Here is a 22,638-nt window from a genome sequence, read left to right as displayed (position 1 = left end):
CACAGGTGCCTTTGTTCACCAGTGACCTCCAAAGAACAAACACACAGCTCGTTCCCAGCCTGCGAGGAGAAGTCCTTCCCTCTCATCCTGCCAGAGGGCTCAGGCTGGGCTGTAAATTCTGTTTTTCTTTCAGCCCAAGTCCATTTGAAGTCCATAGACTTGTGTTGCTGAGAGCAGGACATCTGTCCTTCACAGCCACCACAGCTTCAGCTTTCTAGCATGCTTCTATTTTTATGGAAGGGTAAGGAAAAAATAAAGATGTTTTGACACAAAGTATTCGGAATTATTCTAATGCCTACAGTATTTATTAAACATGCACATTCATTTGGCACACAATGAAAATTCTGGGGTTTAAGAATCATTTGAGCACCACCTACCTGAATATGTCAAGAGATGAAAATGAAGCACCAAAAATTATTAGATACTTAAGCAAAAGAAGCAGTATATTTTTGCTGGCATTTGACATTATATTGTAAATTACTTTCCAATATTCATTAATGGAAAAGTTTTATGATTGAATAGGAATAGATGCTGGAAAAAATAGTTGTTTCTTTACACCTTCACAAATTGGAAATGCTATTTTAAATGTTTACAAAGGCATGGATTTGAACACAGTTTCACAGTTTCTAGTGAACTAATCTAGAATAAAAATGATTGCTCACTTTCCCACAGGAAGAAATCCTTATGTTTCACTCATGCTCCCTTTCCTGCATGATTAACGGGTACTTCTGAACCAACAACAGATGACCTCCAGTAACCATTCACAAGAGGCTAAAGTCATAAATAGATACAGTCTGAAAAATATTTATCTAAAAGAAAAACAACTCTCAAATCGGCTGAGCGACATGATAGGTTTGCTTGGCACATATTAAGATATAAGGATTTACTCTTCCCACAGCTTAGAGCCTGTGCAAGAAAAGCAATAAAAGATCTAACAACTAAGAAAAACAAATCAGATATAGTTATAAATATCTATGTTGGTAATGAATATAAGCTGGTTATATTTCACTGATAGAAAAACTAGAATTGCAGAGAAGCTTTATCATGACTTTCAAACATTAGTGCAGATTGCATTAAGCTCAGATCTCAACATTAACAGAAAACTCATTTGTATATAGACAACAAAGTCTATATAATATAAATATCTATTAATAATAAGCAACTATACTAAAGACATGGGTAAATACAGCAAAAGAGTATAAAAAAAAAAGACTGCATATAACTGCCCAAATAGGCAATGCTGGAAGTTAAATCTTGTTAATGCCTTATTGAAATGAAAGTTACAACATCAGCACAACATTCTCTAAAAGTTAGGAAGCACCTGGAAATGCCTGTTGTGGGTAGCAGCTGTTCTCCGAAGAGGCAATCTATCCCCAGAAGCTGTATTCCAAGCAGATCAGCTTTTTCAGTTTTTCCCTTAATTCTATGACCTTTGTGGTGGCAAAGCAGAGTTCAAAGGTGTGCACTGCCCCATTAATTCACTCTAGGCTTTCTCCTGTTGCCAGTAACTCACATGTCAGGGTTGCTGGCTCTTTTTGCCTTTATCAAAGTGAAGCAGGATGTAGATCTGCACAGTCAGGGGCTGTGGGTGCTGCCTTAGTTTGGTTTGACAGAGAAGGGGAAAAGAGTAGGAGGAGGTTTTGGGACCTATTTGAAGTATCTTCCTCTCCAATTAAGGAGCCATGCATGTACTGCAGCTCAGCTGGAAATGAACTAAGCAAGAAAACTGGCCAGGCTCCGAGAGGTACAACAGCATTTACAGTGTGATTCACAGATTAAATACTTGCTGGTGGGACACAGAGATGGAATTTATTTCACTGATGTTTGTGGAAGGAGCTAAACAGGGGGGTAAGGACAGAAGTGTAAGACTCTCGTGTCCCTGACTTTCTTCTATTCATCTTTCACATTCAGACTTTACAGGCTGCTTGAAGCTTCAACCATGGGTCTTGAAGCTTTTAGTACTTAAGATAATTAGGTGGCACAGGTGATGTCAGAAATTAAATACAAGGCGATTTCATCATTCATACAGGGAATGATAAAGCTCTACAAACCACAGATGTCTGGCATCTATTCAGGAAATAATTGAAGTATTTTGTTCAAAATCACAGGAGACTGGGTGCAAAGTTTAATGATTATGTAGCTGGCACTCTTCAAGCACACTCATGGACTGGTTGATGAACATGTCAAATGATGTAAAATACATGAATGTAAGCAAAACATAACAAAGAAAGTTAGACCCTGACTTTAAAATTAAAGTGGTTATATTGCACAACCTTGAAACTAGATTTGGTGTCAGTTCAGTGCTTAGAAGTAATTTAAAAAGTAATAATGCCTCTAAGGAAAGAATTGAACTCCTAAGTATAAAATGTGGCTATATTTCTGCTGTCAGCACACTGAATCAAATGATATCTGAAAAATAAAGAAAGTATGGAAAAAACCTGTCTGTCCAGACTAAGGAAAAAGAGATTTCACAGAACTAAATGGAGTCAAGGGGTTAAGGACAAGGGCTCAAAACACTTGAGGGGATAAAAATGTAAACTGACATATTCAAAAGAGCCCAGGGAAATTAGACTTTTGTATTCAAATACTGTCAGAAAACAAATTTTTCTGTTGCCATGGAAATTGAAACAAAACCAAAACCCATTGACAATCACAATGGGAGGGCAGGATTTTGAAATTTCCGCTGGAAGAAAGCTTCCAGGCGGAAAAAAAAAATTCAGAGCCATAAAAATACATTGCTTCTGGCAGATGAAACACATACAGGTAAGGCTCAGGATTTCCTTTCAGTAGTCCAGCTCACCTCTACTTACATAGTTAAAATGTTAATAGCTATATAATAACAAACTATAAAAAAATTCTCAGTACTACATGGAAATATGTGCATGATAAATTGAACCGATTAAAAAGGGGAATGCACTTTGACTTTTAAAATCAGAGAAGAAAGAGTTATTAGTGATTCCTTACAACTGTGTTTTGTGTGTAGTGCTCACATACCAAAAATCATCTATACCAAAAAAATTAGGCAAATACATTGAAGACTGGTAGTAGCCATGGAATTTGCCCTCATGGCAGATTGTCCCTGTGTCTCCATCATGATCCCAAGGACTATTTTACCGAGTAAAATATTATTTCACTTTTTATTGGCATGTATTCCCAGTTTTATCCTCAAAAATCCTTCTTCCTTTTCCATGGGAAAATACTGGCCCATACCCACCAGGTAGATGAGCCCCTTCCTTTGAGTCCAAGATAGAGTCACAACAGCCATGCAATGTACAAGGCTGGGTCCCACCATCCAGCTCTTTTATCCTCAGCACAACCCAAGGGCTGAGGCCAAGGACACCTCTGGACACAGGTAGGTAGCCCAGTAAAGCCATTACTGAAGCCACCGAGTCAGAACTTCAGTGGAGCACATTTTCCTAACCCAAATTAACTGAAAAATTATGCAAGCCATAGGTCAGACTCAATGGCCCTGGTCAGAGGTCTTTTCCAACCTCACTGATTTTGCGATTCTGTGATTCAAACTGCTGCTGCAAGTATGGAGTCACTGCAAAAAGAGTTGGGTCTCCATCAAGAAGACAATGATCCAGGACCTTTTGAACTCCTCAGGCTCACATCTCCCTTCTCTCACTCAGCAGAGAATTACTATTATTATTCTAAACTCGGGTCATTGAAGCAATCTGCTCTACCTTTACACAGATTTGGATCAGCATGACTGAGATAGTGAGCAGCTGGGGCTGAGCAAGGGCCCACAGGCAAACAGGAGGAATTCTTGAGCCTCTTCCACCATCAGCCCTTTATCTTCATTCTCCTTGGCTTGAGCTTTGTGCCTTTAACAGTCCAGGAAAAAAAAGAAACCCATACTAGTCTTGCAAAAGACTTTCATATACAATGAGATTTCTCTAACTGCCCAAGCCTTCTCTTCTCTACACTAAACAGCATGAATATTACGTAATAATATTACAACATTTCTTCTTGAGCTGACACATCCATTTAAGAGCACTGCAGCTTACCAGCCATTAGGCAGTTACTGGTTGGTGCAAGTTTATTTACTGAAGAGTACTCTATTCAAAACATACTTGCTAATTACTGCAGAAGAACACACATATCCATTTGTTAATATTACTTAAAAGAAACAATGATTTTCTCTCTTATTAGCCTTCAGTTAGATTCCCATCAAAGGAATCACATGAACAGAAGGAGTCCAACAGGCTTTTCATGTGTTTTCTTTTTTTGTGCTCGTAATGCAGCTCTCCCTCACAAACTTGTTAAAATGGACTTATTTCCTTTACCAGGATGTGATTTTCTGGTAACTGCTTTTCATTTTCCATCTTGAACAAAGTAGATAATTCATTTCTCTTTACCAATAACCTGAGTAATTGGTGAAGTGTCACGTACATCAATGGATGCATGACAGCAATCATGGAAGTAACAAAGATTTTATCTTTTTTCTCTGACTTCTCCAAGGAAATTAAGCATTTTCCAAAGAATAAAGCTAAAACCGGATGAGAACAATTTTTTTGTGAATAGAAAATTCATTGAAAAAAGCTGTGACAGAGAAACTTTATACTTGAATCCAGCCCACAGTTGGGAATCTTCTACAAAACAAACAAACTGAACAAGAACAAAAGAAAAAAGGCAGGAGGGATTTTGGACCAGTGCACATTTCATTGTGAAATTTTCTGAGAGCTTCTTGTTTCCAATGATGCTGAAATCTTGCATTTCAACATATTCTAAAAAAAAATATTTTTTCATTGTGAAACTTTTGTTTTTTAATGACAAACCAGTCTAAGTTTAATTAGATGCAAAAGAATTAACTCCTCCAAATCAAATGAAACATTGAGTCAAAGTAAAAAAGCTCAAGGGGTCTTAAATTACAGATTTTTAAAAACAATTTAGTTCAGCAACCAAGTTAAAAAAAAAATCTATTGTTTGGTGTAATAAATTATATTTTTTTTTATATAACTATGACAGGACAGCATGGGGAACAATTGCTTTTCTTCCCCCTCAAACTAGTATGTCTTCCCTTTTTTTCTTAGACATTTCACTAAAGACAGCTCATGTTAAATAACTTGGCCAAAGCTAAAATCAATTCTTCCAATACGTGCTCAACTTTTTCCACTTCTCTATACTAAAGTCACCGTTTTCCCAGTGATGGGGACTTCACACTTCACCACCCCACTTTGGACCACCACACCCCTGCTAGGGAAGGAGCAGAGACTGAGAGACCACTGCCAGCCTACGTAAATGCCAGAAATGTCAGAAAGAGAGGAAAAAGATGTGATAAAGACCAGAAGTGCTGAGGACAGAACGGCTGGCACAGCATCACAGGTCCCTTCAGGCAGGGCTGCCATGTTCAGTAGCCCTGAGCTGTTCCAGAAGCAATCCTGGACCCAGCCCGGCTCTGTCCCAATCTCCGAGCCTGCTCTACTGCAATGCCCACAGAGGTCTCCTCCTGCTTCCAGCAGGATTGGCTGCTGATCCCTTCAGTACTCTTGCTCCCAAATGACCACTACAAAATGCTTAGTGTACACTTTCCCAGCAACTGAGCTGCCTTCACGCTGCCAAAGATAACTTTTAATTAAGGTGTCAAAACCTGACAAGATCGATCACAGAGGTGGTTTCCTCCATGCTGAGCTGTCTCAGATTCCAAACTCCTTCTTCAACTATACCTTTCAACCACTTAATTAACAAGTAGTTCATCATTCGACTTGCCAAGAAAAAGGAATCTCAATCTCCACAAAAGGAGTCAGAGAGAGAAAAGAGCCAGCAACTTTTTTTCTTACTTTTCGTTATGTTTATGTTCAAAAGTCTATAGAGCTTGTTTTTTGATGATTTCACCCAACAATGATCACTTTGATAACTGTGGAATTATTTGGCCATGAGAGTTACTATTTAAATATTTTTGCTTGCCTTTTTTCACCACAAAGAAGCCAAGCATTTTTCTTTTTTTCATCTTCATCCAAAAAAACCCAGTCAATCAGCCCATGTAAGGCTATTCCAATTTTTTTTTTGTATGGTGGACTAGATTTGTGATGGGGAACTGGATACTGAAATTATATGCAGAAGAACAGTATTTTAGCAATACAAAGCATTTCTTCTGACCTTATTCACTTCAACCCTTTCTTTTAGTTTGCTGAATAGCTGGGAACATTGGATGGATTATAAAGCCTGGCACATGCTGTATGCACAGAAGGGGAGTGTTTGTTTCCAAAGCCCACTTGGAGGCAAAGAATTACAGAATCAAAAGGAAAACAAAGACTGCAAAGTGTGCTAGACTACTCCCCTCCCAAAGCAAATTCATCTCCCAGGTTACATTCCACAGTGGTTTATCCATTCCATAATGACCACAAGAAGGGAGAAGGCACTTTGCAAAAGCTATGCTAAGACACACAGTCCTTTTACTTCCAAGCACAAGTGCAGGCTGGGCAGAGACTGGATTTAGAACAACCTCAAGGGGAAGAACTTGGGGGCATTGATGGATGAGAAGCTCAGCGTGACTCTGCAATGTGCCCTTGCAGCCCAAAAAGCCAAAGGCAGCATCCAAGGCACTGTGGGCAGCAGAGAGGGAGAGGAGCTCTGCTCCACTCTCATGAGACCTCACCTGCAGTGCTGCATCCAGCCCTGGGCTCTCCAGCAGAGAGCAGGTCTAGAAAAATCTACAAGGATCATCAGAGTGCTGGAGCACCTCTCCTATGAAGACAGACAGAGAGCTGGGGTTATTCAGCCTCGAGCAAAGAAGGCTCAAAGGTGACCTTAATTGTGGCCTTGAGTAGACAAAGGGGAACTACAAGGGAGCTGCAGAAGGACATTTTATCTGGGCATGTAATAACAGGACCAGGGAGAATGGCTTTAAACTGACAGAGGGTAGATTTAGATTGGATGTAAGGAAAAAATTCTTTACTATGAGGGTGGTGAAACATTAGCAGAAGTTGACCAGAGAACCTGTGGATGTCTCATCTCTGGAAATGTTCAAGGCCAGGTTCGATGGGGCTTTGAGCAACCTGGTCTAGTGGAAGTTGTCTCTGCCCATGGCAGGGAGTGGGAACTGGATGATCTTTAAGGTCTCTTCCAAGCCAAACCACTGTTTGATTTTCTATAGGAGTTGAAGAGAGGAAAAGTTTCAAGACATGGAAGATAAGATTTTTTCCAACAAAGCATCTTTGCAGCAGTTTCTCTCTACAGACGTGGCTATTGCCATCAGCCCCCCTTTCCTACTTCATTACCACTTTTCAGTTGCTCCCATTACATCTCTTGTCTGTTTTCAGGTCTGAGGAACCATTTTAACACTTGGAAAAACGGGCATTGGACTGAGAAGGACATTGTGGAGAGGGCACAGAAGGCTGCAGTCAGTGCCACCTGAGCAGCAGAGAGCCACTGGTGCAGAGATGTTTTCTCCCCACCCATCACCCCAAGCACAGAGCATACAACAGCTGTGGCACATCCAGCACACAGATCCCCTACCCCAGTCCTCAGATTCCTTCAATGCTTATTTTCATAGGGACTCTCAGTGGCCCTAAAGGCTCTTGGAACTCTAAAGTTTGTTATGCCATTCCCGTTCTTGCTCAGTCATTACTACTATGACAAGGCAGAAAAGCCAGAGCAAAAAAAAATTGGAGCCACCTCTCCAGCCTCATTTCAGTATTTGCTTTCAAGGAACAGTTGTGTTTTATAAACCCTTTCTATATACCATAAATCTTCTTGAGATTAATTGACACATTAAATGGAGAATACAGATGTTTTCAGCAGGTGACAATACAGTGAAAGCAAGCCAACAAAACTCAGCAGTTCTGCTGCAAATGCTTTTGGCAAAGCCCCACAGTCCCACCTGCCTGTTCTCCCTGCACTCTCTGGAATGCAGCAGCTCCTGGACAGATTAGCAGAGGTTACCTTTGCTAACAGAGAGCTAAAAGCCTGCACAATAATGCTCTGACAGCTGTCCAGTCAGTCTGTATATGGCTAGATACATGAAATTCCAGAAGCAATAGACTCCCATTTATAGAGACAGCCTAAGAGCCAAGAGTACATTACTGCACCAGAATATGCAACTAGAACAGAACCAGATTAACACTTGCATTTTTATTAACCTTTCATTCACTGAACACTGTCAGAACTTTAGTTTTGTGGCTTGAGATACATTAAATGTGCCATACTTATGCGTAAATTTGTGTGTTGCTTAGGAATGCTTCTGATGAGCTTTTAAATTCACTATCAAGACTGAAATGCTAAAATCTAACTTTTCCTTCACATTCAGGGACCTAAAAGAAATCTACATATAAAGATTATCTATTATTTATTTTGATTCTTCAGTCAATTAAAAAAAAAAAAAAAGTCAGTGCAAAAGTGTGTGATGCCAAAGGCAAAAGCATAAAATATATAAATAAATTATAGAAGCTACACACACATACCCCCCCCAAACCTACCCACCAGCCAGCTCTCTTTCTATACCTCTAACTGGAGCTAATTTAATCTTTAAAATACCCAGCAAGGAAAAACAGTGCTGTGATTTCGGTAGCTATGTTTCAGCCTTTAAAAAAAACCTCGGAATGTGAAAATTAGTGTCCCAAGGGAAGTGGGGTGTTTACAAAAAAGTCATGTTCTCTTTTAACCACCTTAAGTTCGTTGTGCCCTTCATTTCATTCAATGCTCTCCATCACTGCAGAACAGCAAGACTTTTACTCCATCCCCCCTGAAATATTTAAGGAAATAAGAAAATAACTGTTTTGCCTTCCACAGAAGAGGCTTATAAAGCCATGCTGTCTGACACCAGGATCATTCTGGTTCATAAGGAATTCGTTCAGTGAGTATTTAACCAGCTTTTTGGCATCTGGAATTATTTATTCAGCACTTTTTCTCCCAAAGATACACAATCCAAGTATATAAGATCGCAGCTGTATAAACTGAAGAAATGCATACTCAGTTGTATATTTGAGGTTACACTATCTGGAATAAAATAAGGTCTCAGGACCTAAGATGCCCTTCAAATACTTTATTTTAAAAAAATACCTGAAGTTCTAGAGTTCAAAATTCAGGAGCAAGGGAAGTCTCTTTCCATGAAATGCATGTCATTTGATGCTGTCAAAAAATAATATTGAGCTAGAGAAACAACTTCGAACTCTTTCATGCTTATGGTTTCTAGGAAATGGGGTAGAAGCTGCAAGGATGATTTATGGCATGTGCAATGCTTCAGAAAGATCCAAGGTCCAGTCAGCCTGAAAGGCAGTGACAGCATCACATCTAGAAACTGGCTGAGAGAAAAGCACATATTGTAGCTGTAACTCAAAGCCTGTGGGAAGACAATACATTATTCCACCTCATGGAAAGGGTTCAAGGCTAAATATGAGATTCTACCTGTGATTCTGTAACAGCCCTTGGATTAACATAACACAAAGCAGCCTTCAAATGGCTGCTGTTCAATATCTGACCCTTCAGCTTCTTCCTCATTTCTGCTTTCTCTCCCAGGTCTGGTAGAGGTGTAGGAGGGTGGCAACACCAAATTCAGTGATATTATTTTACCTTCCCAAAGGCTATTTCATACAGACCTCATTATTTTCCTGCACCACCACATCCCTCTCTAGGGACCACTGGCTCCACACTGGTGCCCAGGAAGGGTCTGCTGAGCAGCCCACGAGGCTACAGGGGTCCCTCAGCCTGCATGGCCAGTGTTAAAAGGGCAAAGGAAGAAAGGGAAGCCTGCACACCACTGCTTGTGCATGGTCTCTTGCTCCTTCTCACCACTCAGACAGCTGCAACAATGAAACAGCAATGGCAGCTAAACCAGCATTTCTGCAATTTCCCTGAGCCAAGATTTTTTTTTTCCATCTTTAATGCTGCAATTCCAAGACTTGGCACTTGGCTCCATTATTCTATTTGTATTAATGCACGGGGCAGATTTTACAACACATGACACAGTAAGAATATTTTATATGGCTTACAAGCCAAGAAATAATGCAAATTTGGGTCATAAAAGTACTGACAGCATATTGTGCCTGCCCCTTTTGCCAGTTTGCTCCCTGTCATATTTTATTATGTGTTTGTTAAAATTACTACAGGAGGCTGAAATTCCATTTGCAGGTCATTACTGACTGTTAGTGGACAGTTAGCCAGCTTTTTGGGAGAGTCCAAATGAGATCACATGAAAGTACCTGGTATTGGCTCTCCTTCACTTAATGCTCCTCCACCCCATCTGCCTCATCCTGGGAACCCAAATCCTTGGCTAAAGGTTCATGGATCTTTTAGGGATGCTGCAAAGTCTCTCCCTCCCACTCACATATGTGATTTGGAGAAAAGTGATGGGTGTGTGGATGAAAGAGCCCTTGAGCCACAGCCTTTGACCTGATAAAAATGAATGAAGTCTTCTCTCTCCAATATATTCATTAAACAAATATGAAATGTAGGTGTTTTACCAGCAAAGGTGTCATACCTTATCTGATCATATCATATACCAAAATGAGCTCTGTCCAGAGGGCAGAGATATAATTACATATAAATTATATCCATCCCCAAGGAGCTCTGCCTTTACTCCTTACCCACCTGTAACAGCCATCAGCCCATCCCACAGTGAATTACCACTGAGATGGGAAGGCATTGACCTGAGTTTAAGTCAGTAACATCTTGTAACTTGTCTAGAGACACACCGTGACCTTCTCTTCTGACAGATTGTGCTTGGACCATAGGCTCATCAGAAAAAAATTAACTACAGCTACACACAAAATTAAAAGAGAAGGTCTCAGCAAGCCATGATGTTTTGCTGTGCTTGGAAGAGATACTGCAATTCTTGTGCAGCTGGAAAATGCTGAGACGGTTTTAATGGCATCTGCTGTCCCTTGATTGACAGAGCATAAACATTTCAGAAATACAGGAAACAGCATTGCAGCCACACAGCACCAGACAGTATTATTTACTGACTGTGACCGAGCTACTGCAATCAGTCACAAACTGCACATCCAACTCAGGGTTATTGGGATTTCATTTGAGAAATGTCCTCTTCTGGATGAAGAGGTATTAGCAGCTTCACAAACACTGTCAGCTAATCAAAAAATATTAGAGGCACTCTGCACAGCTTAGTGGTTTTCTGTCACTTGCTCTAGATGTTAGGAATATGTAGAAATGAATAAATGTATTAATACACAGCAGCCTGTCAGGAGCCTTTGGCATGCTGTGAGTCCATGTACTGCATTTGTCAGTCAAATCTGCCTGGTACTCCCAGCAGTCCCTGACAGCAAACAGTTCACATGGGAATCAACAAGAAATCTGCTTTTAAATGCCAATATCTGGCATTATCACAGAATCACAGAATATGCCGAGTTGGAAGGGACACACAAAGGTAATGAAGTCCAACTCCTGACCCTGCACAGGACACCCCCATTTATCACACCATGTTCCCTAGAGCATTGTCCAAACACTTCCTGAGCTCTGTCAGGCTGGTGCTGTGACCACTGCCCTGGGGAGCTGTTCCAGTGCCCAAACACTCTCTGGGTGAAGAACCTTTTCCTGATATCCATCCTAAACCTGTCCTGACACCACTTCAGGCCATTCCCTCAGGTCCTGTCACCGAGTGAGGAGATCACTGTCTGCCCCTCCCCTTCACAAGCAGGTTGTGGACTGTGAATTTCTACCTAAGCCATAAGTGGTATTTCATTTACAGACTGACAGAAATGTGATGTTTATTTACCCCACATTTACGTTCCACAATCTGAGCATCTTACTGCCTGTGCTCACTGATTTCATCCCTGCTAAGTTTTGCTTGCTGCTATCCAGGTAGGTGGAACATGTCTTTCTGGATTCAGAAAGACCCGCATTTTTGGACATAGACTGCTGGATTACAGGCTGATTGGGAAGGGGGGGGGGGCAGGGTAGGAGCAAGAGGGGACTGAAGGGAGAAGGAAGGAAAGGAAAGAAAAGCACTGGAGGAAAAAAAAGACAAAAATAGCAAATAAATGAAAAAAATGTGAGGACTCTGTCAACTTCTTTCTCTTCTCATTTCTTCTGAGGTCCTCTCATGCTTCTCCACCACTCTTTTTGAATGACTGCTTCCTGCCTTCTCCCATTTCTCTTTTCTAATTCATTTACACTGTATTTTCTCCTCTACCAACATACCCCAAAAACCAGTGCCAGTGCCAGAGCCTGCCCCCAGCAAGGCAGGAGCTGTGGGCATGGGGTGATGTCCCTGCCAGTTGGAAGCCTCTCAGAGAGAGCTGCAATGCAGTGCTGCCTTCCCATTATACACTAGGAAAAATCAGGCAATGGTGCACGCTCCTGTGGAAATACTGGATATCAAAAGGGAAGAGTTTGGCATCAAAACAAAGAAAGCAACAACATGCCAGTAAATTGTTTTGTATAAAAATGAACAAATCTCTCCCATACAAAATTGGATGCACGTCTAAATGGTGATCTCTGTGCTTTGGTGTCTGAAGCAGAGCAGCTGGGTGGTGAGAATTTAGGAAGCATTTTTAAAGAAAAAAAATGTGGCTCAGGAAAAGAAAAAATATCCAATATACCTTCTGTTGACATTGATATCACAAATCAACAATATGCCACTGTAGACCAAGGAAGAAGACAAATTCAAAAGAATAATCTCCTAGAATGTGCAGGATCTCAGTCTCTGCTCTCATCTGCTTCCTTCTGGCACTTGAGGCTTGTGACACTCTCTAGCACCAGTGCATGTCACAGCACTGCAGCTCTGCCCTGAGAGGAGTATTTTTTGGCATGAAGCACAGCTCATGTCCTCCTCACAGTCACACCTGTGTGAAACCAAGGAGCTGGATTTATTCAAGCAAGGGGATAAGGACACAAGAAAGCCATTTTTAAGATACAATTGATTTGAAAAAGGCCAAGATGTCATCACAGAAATCAAAATAGTGTATAGTAAATGATATATGGATATGTACTTTACCTTCTGATGGGTTCCAAAAGATATCTCTTTATATATCTTACTTTGTTGCAAGCTGTATCAATGCATAGAGAAAGTTAGAGTAACTTAAAAAGTCTAACAGCCTTAAGACTGATTCATGAGTTCAATTAAAAGCTTATCAATTTTATGACAAATTAACACTCAGTAAAATTTAATCCACAAAGTCGTATATTCTGTGATCCTTGAGTAATGCCTGATACACAAAACAAAATTTTTCAGTAGCACTTTTTCAACTATTTGATACAATTTCTTGAGTGTTTTGTTGCATTACAATATTTTTCATTGCTTTTCATCTTCAGTGGCAATGTAATATATATAAATATATCTTTACATGGACACCACCAAGAGATTTTCTTTGGACAGTAACTTTTCTTTGGAGAGTAACTTTTTTATTGTTATTTTGCTGGTTCCTATTAGATCCATATGCACATACATGTTTAGTATTTTGTATCATTGCATCTTTTTAATGTTAATTGTCAGCAAGAACAAATCACATTTAGGCTAACTGCCTTTTGCTATTCCTACAAGAACTATGGGTAGAATTATCTTTCATTGTGAAGCATCACATACCCTTAAAACAAGGGTAAGTCAGCAAGTAGCAAGACAAATTTTGAGGTTTCTCCAAAGCTCAAAATATTTTAAGTCTCACATCACTATATTGATTCCACAGCAGTCCTGAGAGACACATCTTTACAATGAATACATTGATGCTGTTCTTTTTAGTTTCTCCATCTCAGAAAGAGGTTAGAGCTCTGTGCCTTAGTAAATTTAAGCGCACCTCAGTTACTTATTTAATGCATTTTGCAATAGAAAATCTGGCAGACACATGAAAAATCAAGTTTCTGCAGTGACTAAAATCAATTGTCATTTTCTGGTATCTCACTAAGTTTTGAAGTCAATTCCTATGGAGTTTGATTTTCTTGAACAGAAGTTCAGTGCAGGCTTCTGTATTTGACTCAATAATATTAGAAAAAATAAAATAGTCAAACCTCTCTTTAAGGAAAATATTGACATCACAGTGTCTTCTATTCTCTATTGCCCAGCATCTGATTTAGTCACTAGACAAATGAAAGAAAATGGGTGTTCAGAAACACCACGGACTTTAAGGTCCACTAACACTCTAAGGTCCTTGAGCTTCTCCAGCACTGCTTGAACCACAGCAGAGTTAGCTGGCTGCTTAAGAAATCCCTGGAGAGGAGGGGAACACACAGAGCTGCAGGACTCTGCCAAGCAATGAGCACTGCTCCAGCACATAGCACACACCAGGAAAGCTGCCACCAGCAGCAGATGAGCTTTAGAAAATGAGTTGAAATAGTTCCAATACGGATGTCCACGTGCAATGCCCACCCTACATCTCTGATGGGCAACAAATGGCAGAGAAGAGCACGTCCTCACATCTCCACTGCTTGGCCCTTCAGCCCTGGACAGACCCAGCACAGCAGCCTTGGGATGCTGCTGCCACCACTGAGGCAGCAAAGCCCAGCAAGGAGCTGCACTGGCAGTAGTGAGCAGTAACTTCTAAAGACCACCACAGATGTTTGCTCAGTGCCCACAAATCACAGTCCTTGGGGAAGCCACCAGGGTGGCCTTAATCACAGCAGGATCCCCTCCAGGCACCAGAACTGCTCAGGGTCACAACAGCAGGAGAGGTGGCTAAATGGTACAAAAAGCTCCTATCCTGCTTACACCACACACTTCATCCTGGGACTTATGACTTAAAACCTTCAGGACCTGATAGAGCTTGGCTATGGCTGGATCCTAAGAAAAATATAGGCACAATGGGAATCATTTATTTTAACAAACTAAAAATGTATTGTGCTTTTGGAAAGAAATTAATAAATATTATGCTTCCATGGAATAAAAACAATATGTACCAATATATTTTCTGCCCCAACTTATGCAATAGGTTCCCGAATCTAAAATTACATAAATGTGTTAGTGAGCACAGTTTTACATGTACACAATTCCTTTGTTTATCTAATGTATTTGCAGGTAAAAACTTCACTAACTTGTGCAATAGTTCTTACATGTTTACAATACATTTCTACCTGAAAAGCCGCAAATTATAAATGCAAATTCTGTGTAAGATATGAGACTGCTGCAAGGGAAAAAACAGTGAACAAATCAAACAACAATACCCACAAAACCAAAAAAAAAGACTTATTTCACATTTAAAACTCTTTTCCCAACTTTTGTCCCCAAAAATGCATAACATTAGTTGTGTAAAAACTAAACCACTATATGAGGCATATTTTAAAGCCTCATATAAAGAATGAAGCTTTTATGGCATCCTCAGAGCAAAGAATGTCCAAATATGGCTGAGAGTTAAGTACCCTGAGAATCGACTGCTCTTAATGATTTCACTGAAGTTTATCAGTCCACATTTACCAAGAATCAGAAGAGAAATAATGAGAAGCAAATGTGATTCAACTCATTTTCCTGTACCATTCTCTAAAGATACTGTGTTATAAACATCCTCCATATCTTGGATACTGGAGGCATCTGTTGAATCTTGGTCACTGACTACAATTCCTACTGAAGAAAGGCTGGAAATGAAGGAGTGCATCTTTTTTGCATAAATGTCCCTAATGTTAAAATAGGGTAGGTCATTGCTTTTCTCTTTCCGATCATTGTTGCATTGGTCCCTATCAATAGCTTTTTGCTTTTGGTAGTACTTAGAAAACTTATTGAAAATAATGGTGATTGGAAGTGCTACCACCAGGATCCCACAGATAATGCAGAGGGTGCCAAGCAGCTTTCCAGCCAGTGTGACTGGGTAAGTGTCCCCATAACCAACAGTGGTCATGCTGATGGTTGCCCACCACCAGCAAATAGGGATGCTCTGCAGCTCTGATGAGTCATCATCCTTCTCCACTGAGTAGACAAGCACTGAAAAAATAGAAATCCCAACTGATAAAAACAAAAGCAGAAGTCCAACTTCTTGATAGCTGTGTCTCAACGTGGCGCCCAAAGAGCGCAGTCCTACAGAGTGCCTGGCCAGCTTCAGGATGCGAAATATCCTCATTAACCTTAGGATCTGAACCACTTTCCCCATGTTCTCAATATCTTCACTTTCTTCTTCCTTCGTGTCCACAGCCAGTGTGGCATAAAATGGGATAATAGAGACAAAATCAATGATGTTCAGTGGTTTCTTCCAGAACTTCTTTTGACTCGGAGCAGTGAAGAGCCTGATCACTAGCTCAGCAGTAAACCAGATGATGCATGTAATCTCCACAGCTTCCAGCACAGGGTCTCCAATCTCCCTGTCATTGGCATCCAGCCTTTGAAATTCTGGCATGCTATGAATGCACATGGCCACAATTGATGCCAGAACAACACTCAGGGATGACACGGCAATTAACTTGGCAGACAAGCAGTATGCAGGATTTTCCATTCTGACCCAGATCTTCTTTCTTATTTCACCAAAGCACAGATTATCAAACTTTTCTAGCTCTTTATCAAATATGGATGACTCCTCATTGGAGGAGTCCATACTGTCATTGCTCTTCTGATCCCAGTCTTTATCAGGACCTTCTTCTTTCCGTTCTTGGTACCGATTGCTGCAGCAGGAATCAATAAACAGCTCATTTATCCCCCAGTATTCTATTTCCTGGCAGAAGGAAAAGACACAAAGTTCTTCCATAACGTGAAGTTTGCCCGTATAGTAAAAATTCAGAACATATTGGAATAAGGAAGGATTCCTGTCAAAGTAATATTCCTTGTCTGCCACACTATAATCATCACACAATTCTAGAATAGCCTCTTCTGAATGGCATTTGAGAAGTTTTCCGAGTCTGGTATGGGGAAATCGGAGCAAGGTGCTTTGATCCACTGACTGCTTAAAGCCACCCACATTCAGATTGATAAGTTCTGCATCTTTGCCAGGTCTGCGGAAAAATTCACCATAAACCATTTTGGACAGACGAGTTCCACTGCTGTTGCCCAATGAGATTACATAGAACCTGAAAAGAACACAAGATATTGTTAGAGTATTTAATTCAGTTTTGCTCTTGTGACACATTCTTTTCTCCATCTCTGGTTACTGTGTAATGGTGTAGCAGAAAAAACAAAAAACAGAAATTAAATTATGAATACCCTTATTCAACATTTCACAGGTGTAGTTTTAAATTAGTTTGGTTTACAGCTTCAGCAAATTTGAAAGCAGTAGGTTCTGGTTTAGGTCTCCTTTTTACCAGGGTGAAGGAAGACTGCCAAATTCATCTGCAAATCAGTCTGTTTTACTATCACACTGAAATTAAGTCATGAAGTCCATGTACTTTAATGATGCAAAAAATCTTTAAAGAGAAAACTTATCAGTCAATCAAAACATTTAGGATAAAAGTTTTGAGCAAATTTCTTTCAATTAGTTTCAGCTGAGTTGTATTAATTTATATGATGTTGAAATTTATAATCCACTAGTCCCAATGTTATTTGTTTGAATGTGGACTGCAATTACTTTTGCTAACATATCAATTCATTTACTTCCAGGGTAACCCACACAAGAGCATTCTGAGTTCTTGAAAACATACCAAAACGGCATTTGAAGCTTTTCAATTCCTGACTTCAGAATGCTGTAGTACACACTTGGGTATCTGCACTCCCTCAAGTATTTTTCCATCTGCCTTCCTACTCACATGAAATGTCACAACCTCTTACAACCTTGGTCAGTTCCAGAAGCAATTCCTATTCTGCCACAGCATAGCTACAACCACTACAGAAATGCTGAGAAGTTGGTGTTGAAGAGCCATTTCTGGAAACAGAGCTTTCAGAGATGGAACCTTCAAAGTAATTTTTCCTCCACAGCTAACTGTGGATACCTGCAGATGGACAGAAGGATTATTAAATGTTTCCATATTTTACTATAAATTCAGCTGAAACTGAATTCGAAAGGCAGTTATAGTTCCTAGTGAGTACATTAACTTTTACAGAACTGTTTTCTTGCTTTCCTTCCAAGGAGAAGTCTTTATGAAGCCACAACTGGCAGTTCTTACACTTGCCATCAGATTATATATAACCAGATTATGAGGAGAGCAAATGTTTTTGATCTCTGACACTTAAACACTAATTCATGTACACTAAGCTAATTTATTTCAATTTAGTATGGAAATCAGTTCATTTTAAATATGACAAGACAGTATCAAAATCCCCCTGTACTAAGAGATGACACCATATGGTCTCATGCTCAGCATGAGCTGGTGGAAGAGGGAAAGGAGGGTGACACTGAGTGATGATGTCTCCCCAAGTCACCATTAAATGTGATGAAGCCCTGCCTTCTTGGGGATGGCTGAACACCTGCCTGGCCATGGGAAGGGGTGAATTAATTCCTTCTTCTGCTTCACTTTTGCTTTACCTATTAAACACTTTTTATCTCAACTCACAAGCTTTCTCATTTTATGTCTCTGGTTCCCTGCCCTAACCCACAGGGGGTATGTGAGCATGGGGTTGAGCTGCCAGCTGAGATTAAATCACAACAACATGGAAATGACTTCAGATATAGTTTGAAAGCAGATATTTGCTAGCTAATAGAGTGGTTGTGAGACACATTTGCTCCAGACATTTCCCAAGGCTTCAGTTTTTAGGAATCATTAAGACATAAAATAAGACCATTGATCTCACAGAAGAAGGGCAGCAAGACTCATCTGATAAACATCACCACACTTCACTTACAATCTAGAGCCAAGCTCTGTTTTATAGCACTATAAATTAAAAAAAAATAGCCATAAATCTGGAGTAGGGTGACTGGAGGTCAAAGTATATTCAGACCCAAAAAAACCTCTAGTTATTGATTCATTTTAGTCAATAAAATCTCCACTTCTAGCAATTCATTAGCACAAGAACACTGGCAGTGTAAGTGAGCACTGTAAAAACCAGGCAAGATCTCAGATCATGGAGTCATAGACCAATAGAATGGTTGGGGTCAGAAGGGACCTCAAAGATCACCTCATTCCTACCCTCTCTGACAGGCCCAGGGACACCTTTCACTAGACCAGGTTGCTCAGAGGCCCATCCAACCCAGCCTTGAACAATTCTGGATGTAGTGGGAATAGACATCAACAGCTTCTCTGGGCAACCTGTGCCAGCGTCTCACCAACCTCACAGTAAAGAACTCCTTCCTAATATCTAATCTCAATCTACCTTCCCTCAAGTTAAAGGCATTACCCTTCTGTCTGGGGGCACTTCTGACCATGACTAATAATGACAAATACAAAGCAAGTTTTACTCAGAAATAACTAAAACAAGAACTTAGTGCTCAGCAAATTCTTAGTACACTACACTGACTTACTGTTGAGACAGCAACATAAAACCATATTGATTATGCAGATGATATTCATAATGGTGCCTCCACGAAATTGCTCTGTATAATAAATTCAATGAGCAATAATTTACTGCTTTATTTTGAGGGTACTGTAGTCATAATTTGTGCAAGATACCAAGAGAAAGTGTATCTTGCTTAGAAAGACCATGGGCTGGAACCTGCTTAATGTATTATTACTATAAGTGATACAGAAAATAGTATGAAAGATTCACTGTAACTATGTCAAGAGGAGCTTCATCATCTGAAGAATGTCTTGTTTGACTTGCAGAGACCTTGTTTCCTGAGCCATGGTCAGGACATTGTTGTGCCAGTTACCATCAGAACAATTTGTGTCATTTTAACAAGTGACTCAAGCATCAGGTCAATGACCACAGATGATAACTTCTGTCTCAGCACAACATGCTCTCTACTCAAGGAAACCACTCACTCACTCAGGAACCCTTTTTCCTCAAGGGTAAAAACCCTGCTCAGCTGGAAATGATGTTTTCCTGGAGTGCCAAGGCCTGTGCCATGAATATCCTAGAACATAGAACTACCACAAACTTTGCAAATCTCAACTTGAAGTGCAACATTAACCTCTTTGATATTCTTCAAATATAGATAACATAATAAACTGATAAGCATAACAAATCACACAATTCTTGCCCTGGAGAGAGTATAAGAAAGCAAATAAACACATACCAGATGTTAGTTACTTGTTTGCTTAAATTGCTTCAGCTGTCTCAAGGAGCTACTGGGTAAGAATTCATATAGAATATAAAATGAAACAAGGCACAGAAGAAAAGATGCTTACTGGAAGAATGAACATCATTTTCCAAGATAACGAAAAAAACCCAACAAATAGAAGTTCCAAATGTTAAGCTTCAGGGCTAAATAAAAGTCAGTCATAAGGAAAACTGCGTGAAAAGGATACAAACTTTAGAATAAAAAGCAGAATGACAGGATCTAACTCTTCCCAGAACAATTTAGAGATGGGCTCTAGCCAGTGCTTCTGCAGTCACACACTGTTGGTGAGGCCACAGGCCCATTGTCTGGCTTGGAAGGGGAGTTGCAATTTTAGCTTTTAGCACGCTGTGAAATCCCTAAAGCTCTCAAAGGGGGAGTCACAGAGACAGTTTGCAGATGCAGCCCCTTTGAGACAGCTATGCCACAGATGTATAACACATCCCAAAATGCTGTGGTTTCCAACCTCTTCTGGAAAAAAACATTTAGAGACTGTTAGTGACCATGTGGATCCCCATACTACACATTAATTTGTCAGCAAAGTTCCTCTTCCTCAGTTATGTTTTGCAGAATATCTACACAAAGTCCCCATTCTCTGTGAGGTCCTACACCACAAGCTTCAGAATATCTCTTTGATGTGTTGAATCTTTGAGCATGGCATCACCTTGGCTACTGGTAACTCCAAATTGGGGCAGTTTAATCTTTTGTTAGCATTAATCTGTGATTGTCCAGGCACAACAGAAAGAAAGTTGAGCTGGTTTACAACTGTTGTGATCTGCTGTGTAAAATACTAAAAGAGAGCACATGCCTACAGATTTTCTACCAGTTTCCTTAATGGCTATGTTGTCTTAGCCTCACCTCCTGCTTCCTGCACAGTTACACTCCATAAACCTCTCAAGATTAAGTTCACATTTTATCATGGTTTCCTCTGCCTTGAAGGAACATAAATAAAAGGGCCCACAGTGAAGTCACAAGGGATAAAACACTTCTGTGAACCTGAAAGGTCATGCAAATCCTGGTAACTCTACAAAGCATTTCCAGAGCTCAAAGTAATTTTTTCCCAAGGAATCTGATGATTTCGGTAGATTTCCATTTTAGGGTTCCAAACACAGGAAATTCAACTACGAGCAAATTCCCTCTAAAGAATCTTCCTTTGGCACTCAGCCATGCCCAGGAACCAGATTTTGTCTCCTAATGATGCAGACAAACACCTGGGCTGTCACTTCTGCTAATTTCCCGACAGTTAAGAACTTCTACAAATCATCCAAGCTACACACGTGCAGGTTTTTACACCTAAGTGCTTCTAAAATGCTGTGGATAACAAGCCATAACAACCTTCAGCTCAGGATCAACATTTCACTGATTTTTAAAGTGTTTTAATTTCTCTACTCATCATAGGGCAAATACTTGTCTAATGCACCACCCAGAAGTACTGTCTACATTTCCTGACCCACTGAGCAGAGAAAAACATTTAAATGCATATATAATTTACTTGATCAATCACAATTAGGGACTTGGACTGAAATCCAGTTAGCATGACTTAAGTTGTTGTCTGTTAGCTGGGCAGTAATAACTGCTTTAGCACACTTAATTAAGCCTGGAAAAAGGTAAGGCACAGCCTCTTTCACTGTGATATAAGCTGCAACATTCATCTTTTTGTAATACTTGACAGAGTTAAATTAATTGTAAAGTCATTCACAGACTATGGAGGCAGAGGTTAACTTTAAAAAGTCATCTAGCACAAACAGCAAGACCATCTTAAGAAACCACTCTGTGGTTATGGACACTCTGAGGCAAAGAGGATAAATTAATAAGCTAAATTATTTTCTAAACTGTAATTTATTGTTTTTATTCCACTGGCAGTATCATCCTTTATCCAGAATACTGCATTAAAATGCCATGAAAATAACAGAATTATGCAACTACATTTCTTTTTAAATGGATTCAGTACAACCTCCCAGAAGACCTCAGGTAAACAAAGTTTGAGATGAAGTAACCAGGCCAAATTTTGTTCTGATGTTACTCCCATGTAAGCCTACTTGGCTCTGTTCATCCCAGTACAATTCTACTGTCACCAGGCTGCTTCAGAAACTGAGCTTGTGCCAAATGTTTGTGCAACTTTGCAATACAATGAAAATCAGAAAGAGATGGTCACCCATTTAGAAACAACAATAGCTGCTAGAAGCACTGCTGACATTCAAATGTAAAATTATTTAAATATTAGTACCTGTTGAAAAAATAATCTTCAAATATAGGGGGTTAAAAAAAAAATCTCCTCTGAAAGACTGATAAGGAAGAAATGAAGCTGTTACAACTGAGAGCAAAAGAACACAGGCAAGAATAGAAGAACAAGCACCTCCAGCCCATGGTTCACAGCACTCACCTCAGGCACAGGTTTTTGGAGGTGAATCACCAGGGGTGGGGTCCACCTCTGCCATACTAGATAAGCAGCCTATATGAGTAGTGCCATAAGGTGTGTAACCTCCATGGGACTAATACAACATAAAATGAAAGCTCCCAAAATGAAATTCTGGTATTTCCACTATGAAGATGCTGGTGAGGATAGATGCAATGCCAAGGGTTAGGTATGAGAAAGGGCCAAGGGAAAACACACTGGCTGGAGCCTACACCTGACAGAAGCTTCTTTGGGAATGCAGTCTGTGATCTGAACTGCTTTCTCATATTCATA

General features: G+C 40.0%; 1 protein-coding gene across 3 annotated transcripts in view; it reads right to left on the bottom strand.

Annotated features, from left to right (window-relative positions):
- Window positions 1-276: 276 nt before the first annotated feature.
- KCNS3 (potassium voltage-gated channel modifier subfamily S member 3) overlaps window positions 277-22,638 on the bottom strand; it is a 33,966-nt gene continuing 11,604 nt past the window's right edge. For 2 of the 3 annotated variants that reach the window (XM_088162438.1, XM_088162439.1), the window contains exon 2: window positions 277-16,872. In XM_088162438.1, coding sequence (XP_088018564.1) covers window positions 15,342-16,823 — 1,482 coding nt within the window. In that variant the 5' untranslated portion in view covers window positions 16,824-16,872 and the 3' untranslated portion in view covers window positions 277-15,341. Of the gene's footprint in view, window positions 16,873-17,544; window positions 20,973-22,638 lie in introns of those variants that run through there. The other variant, XM_014894947.2, reaches the window with a different exon arrangement.

Source organism: Sturnus vulgaris, chromosome 3 (assembly GCF_052056855.1).
Source record: "Sturnus vulgaris isolate bStuVul1 chromosome 3, bStuVul1.hap1, whole genome shotgun sequence".
Taxonomy (NCBI): domain Eukaryota; kingdom Metazoa; phylum Chordata; class Aves; order Passeriformes; family Sturnidae; genus Sturnus; species Sturnus vulgaris.
The sequence above is the reverse complement of the archived record's forward strand: the minus strand, read 5'-3'. Positions and strand labels throughout refer to the sequence as shown.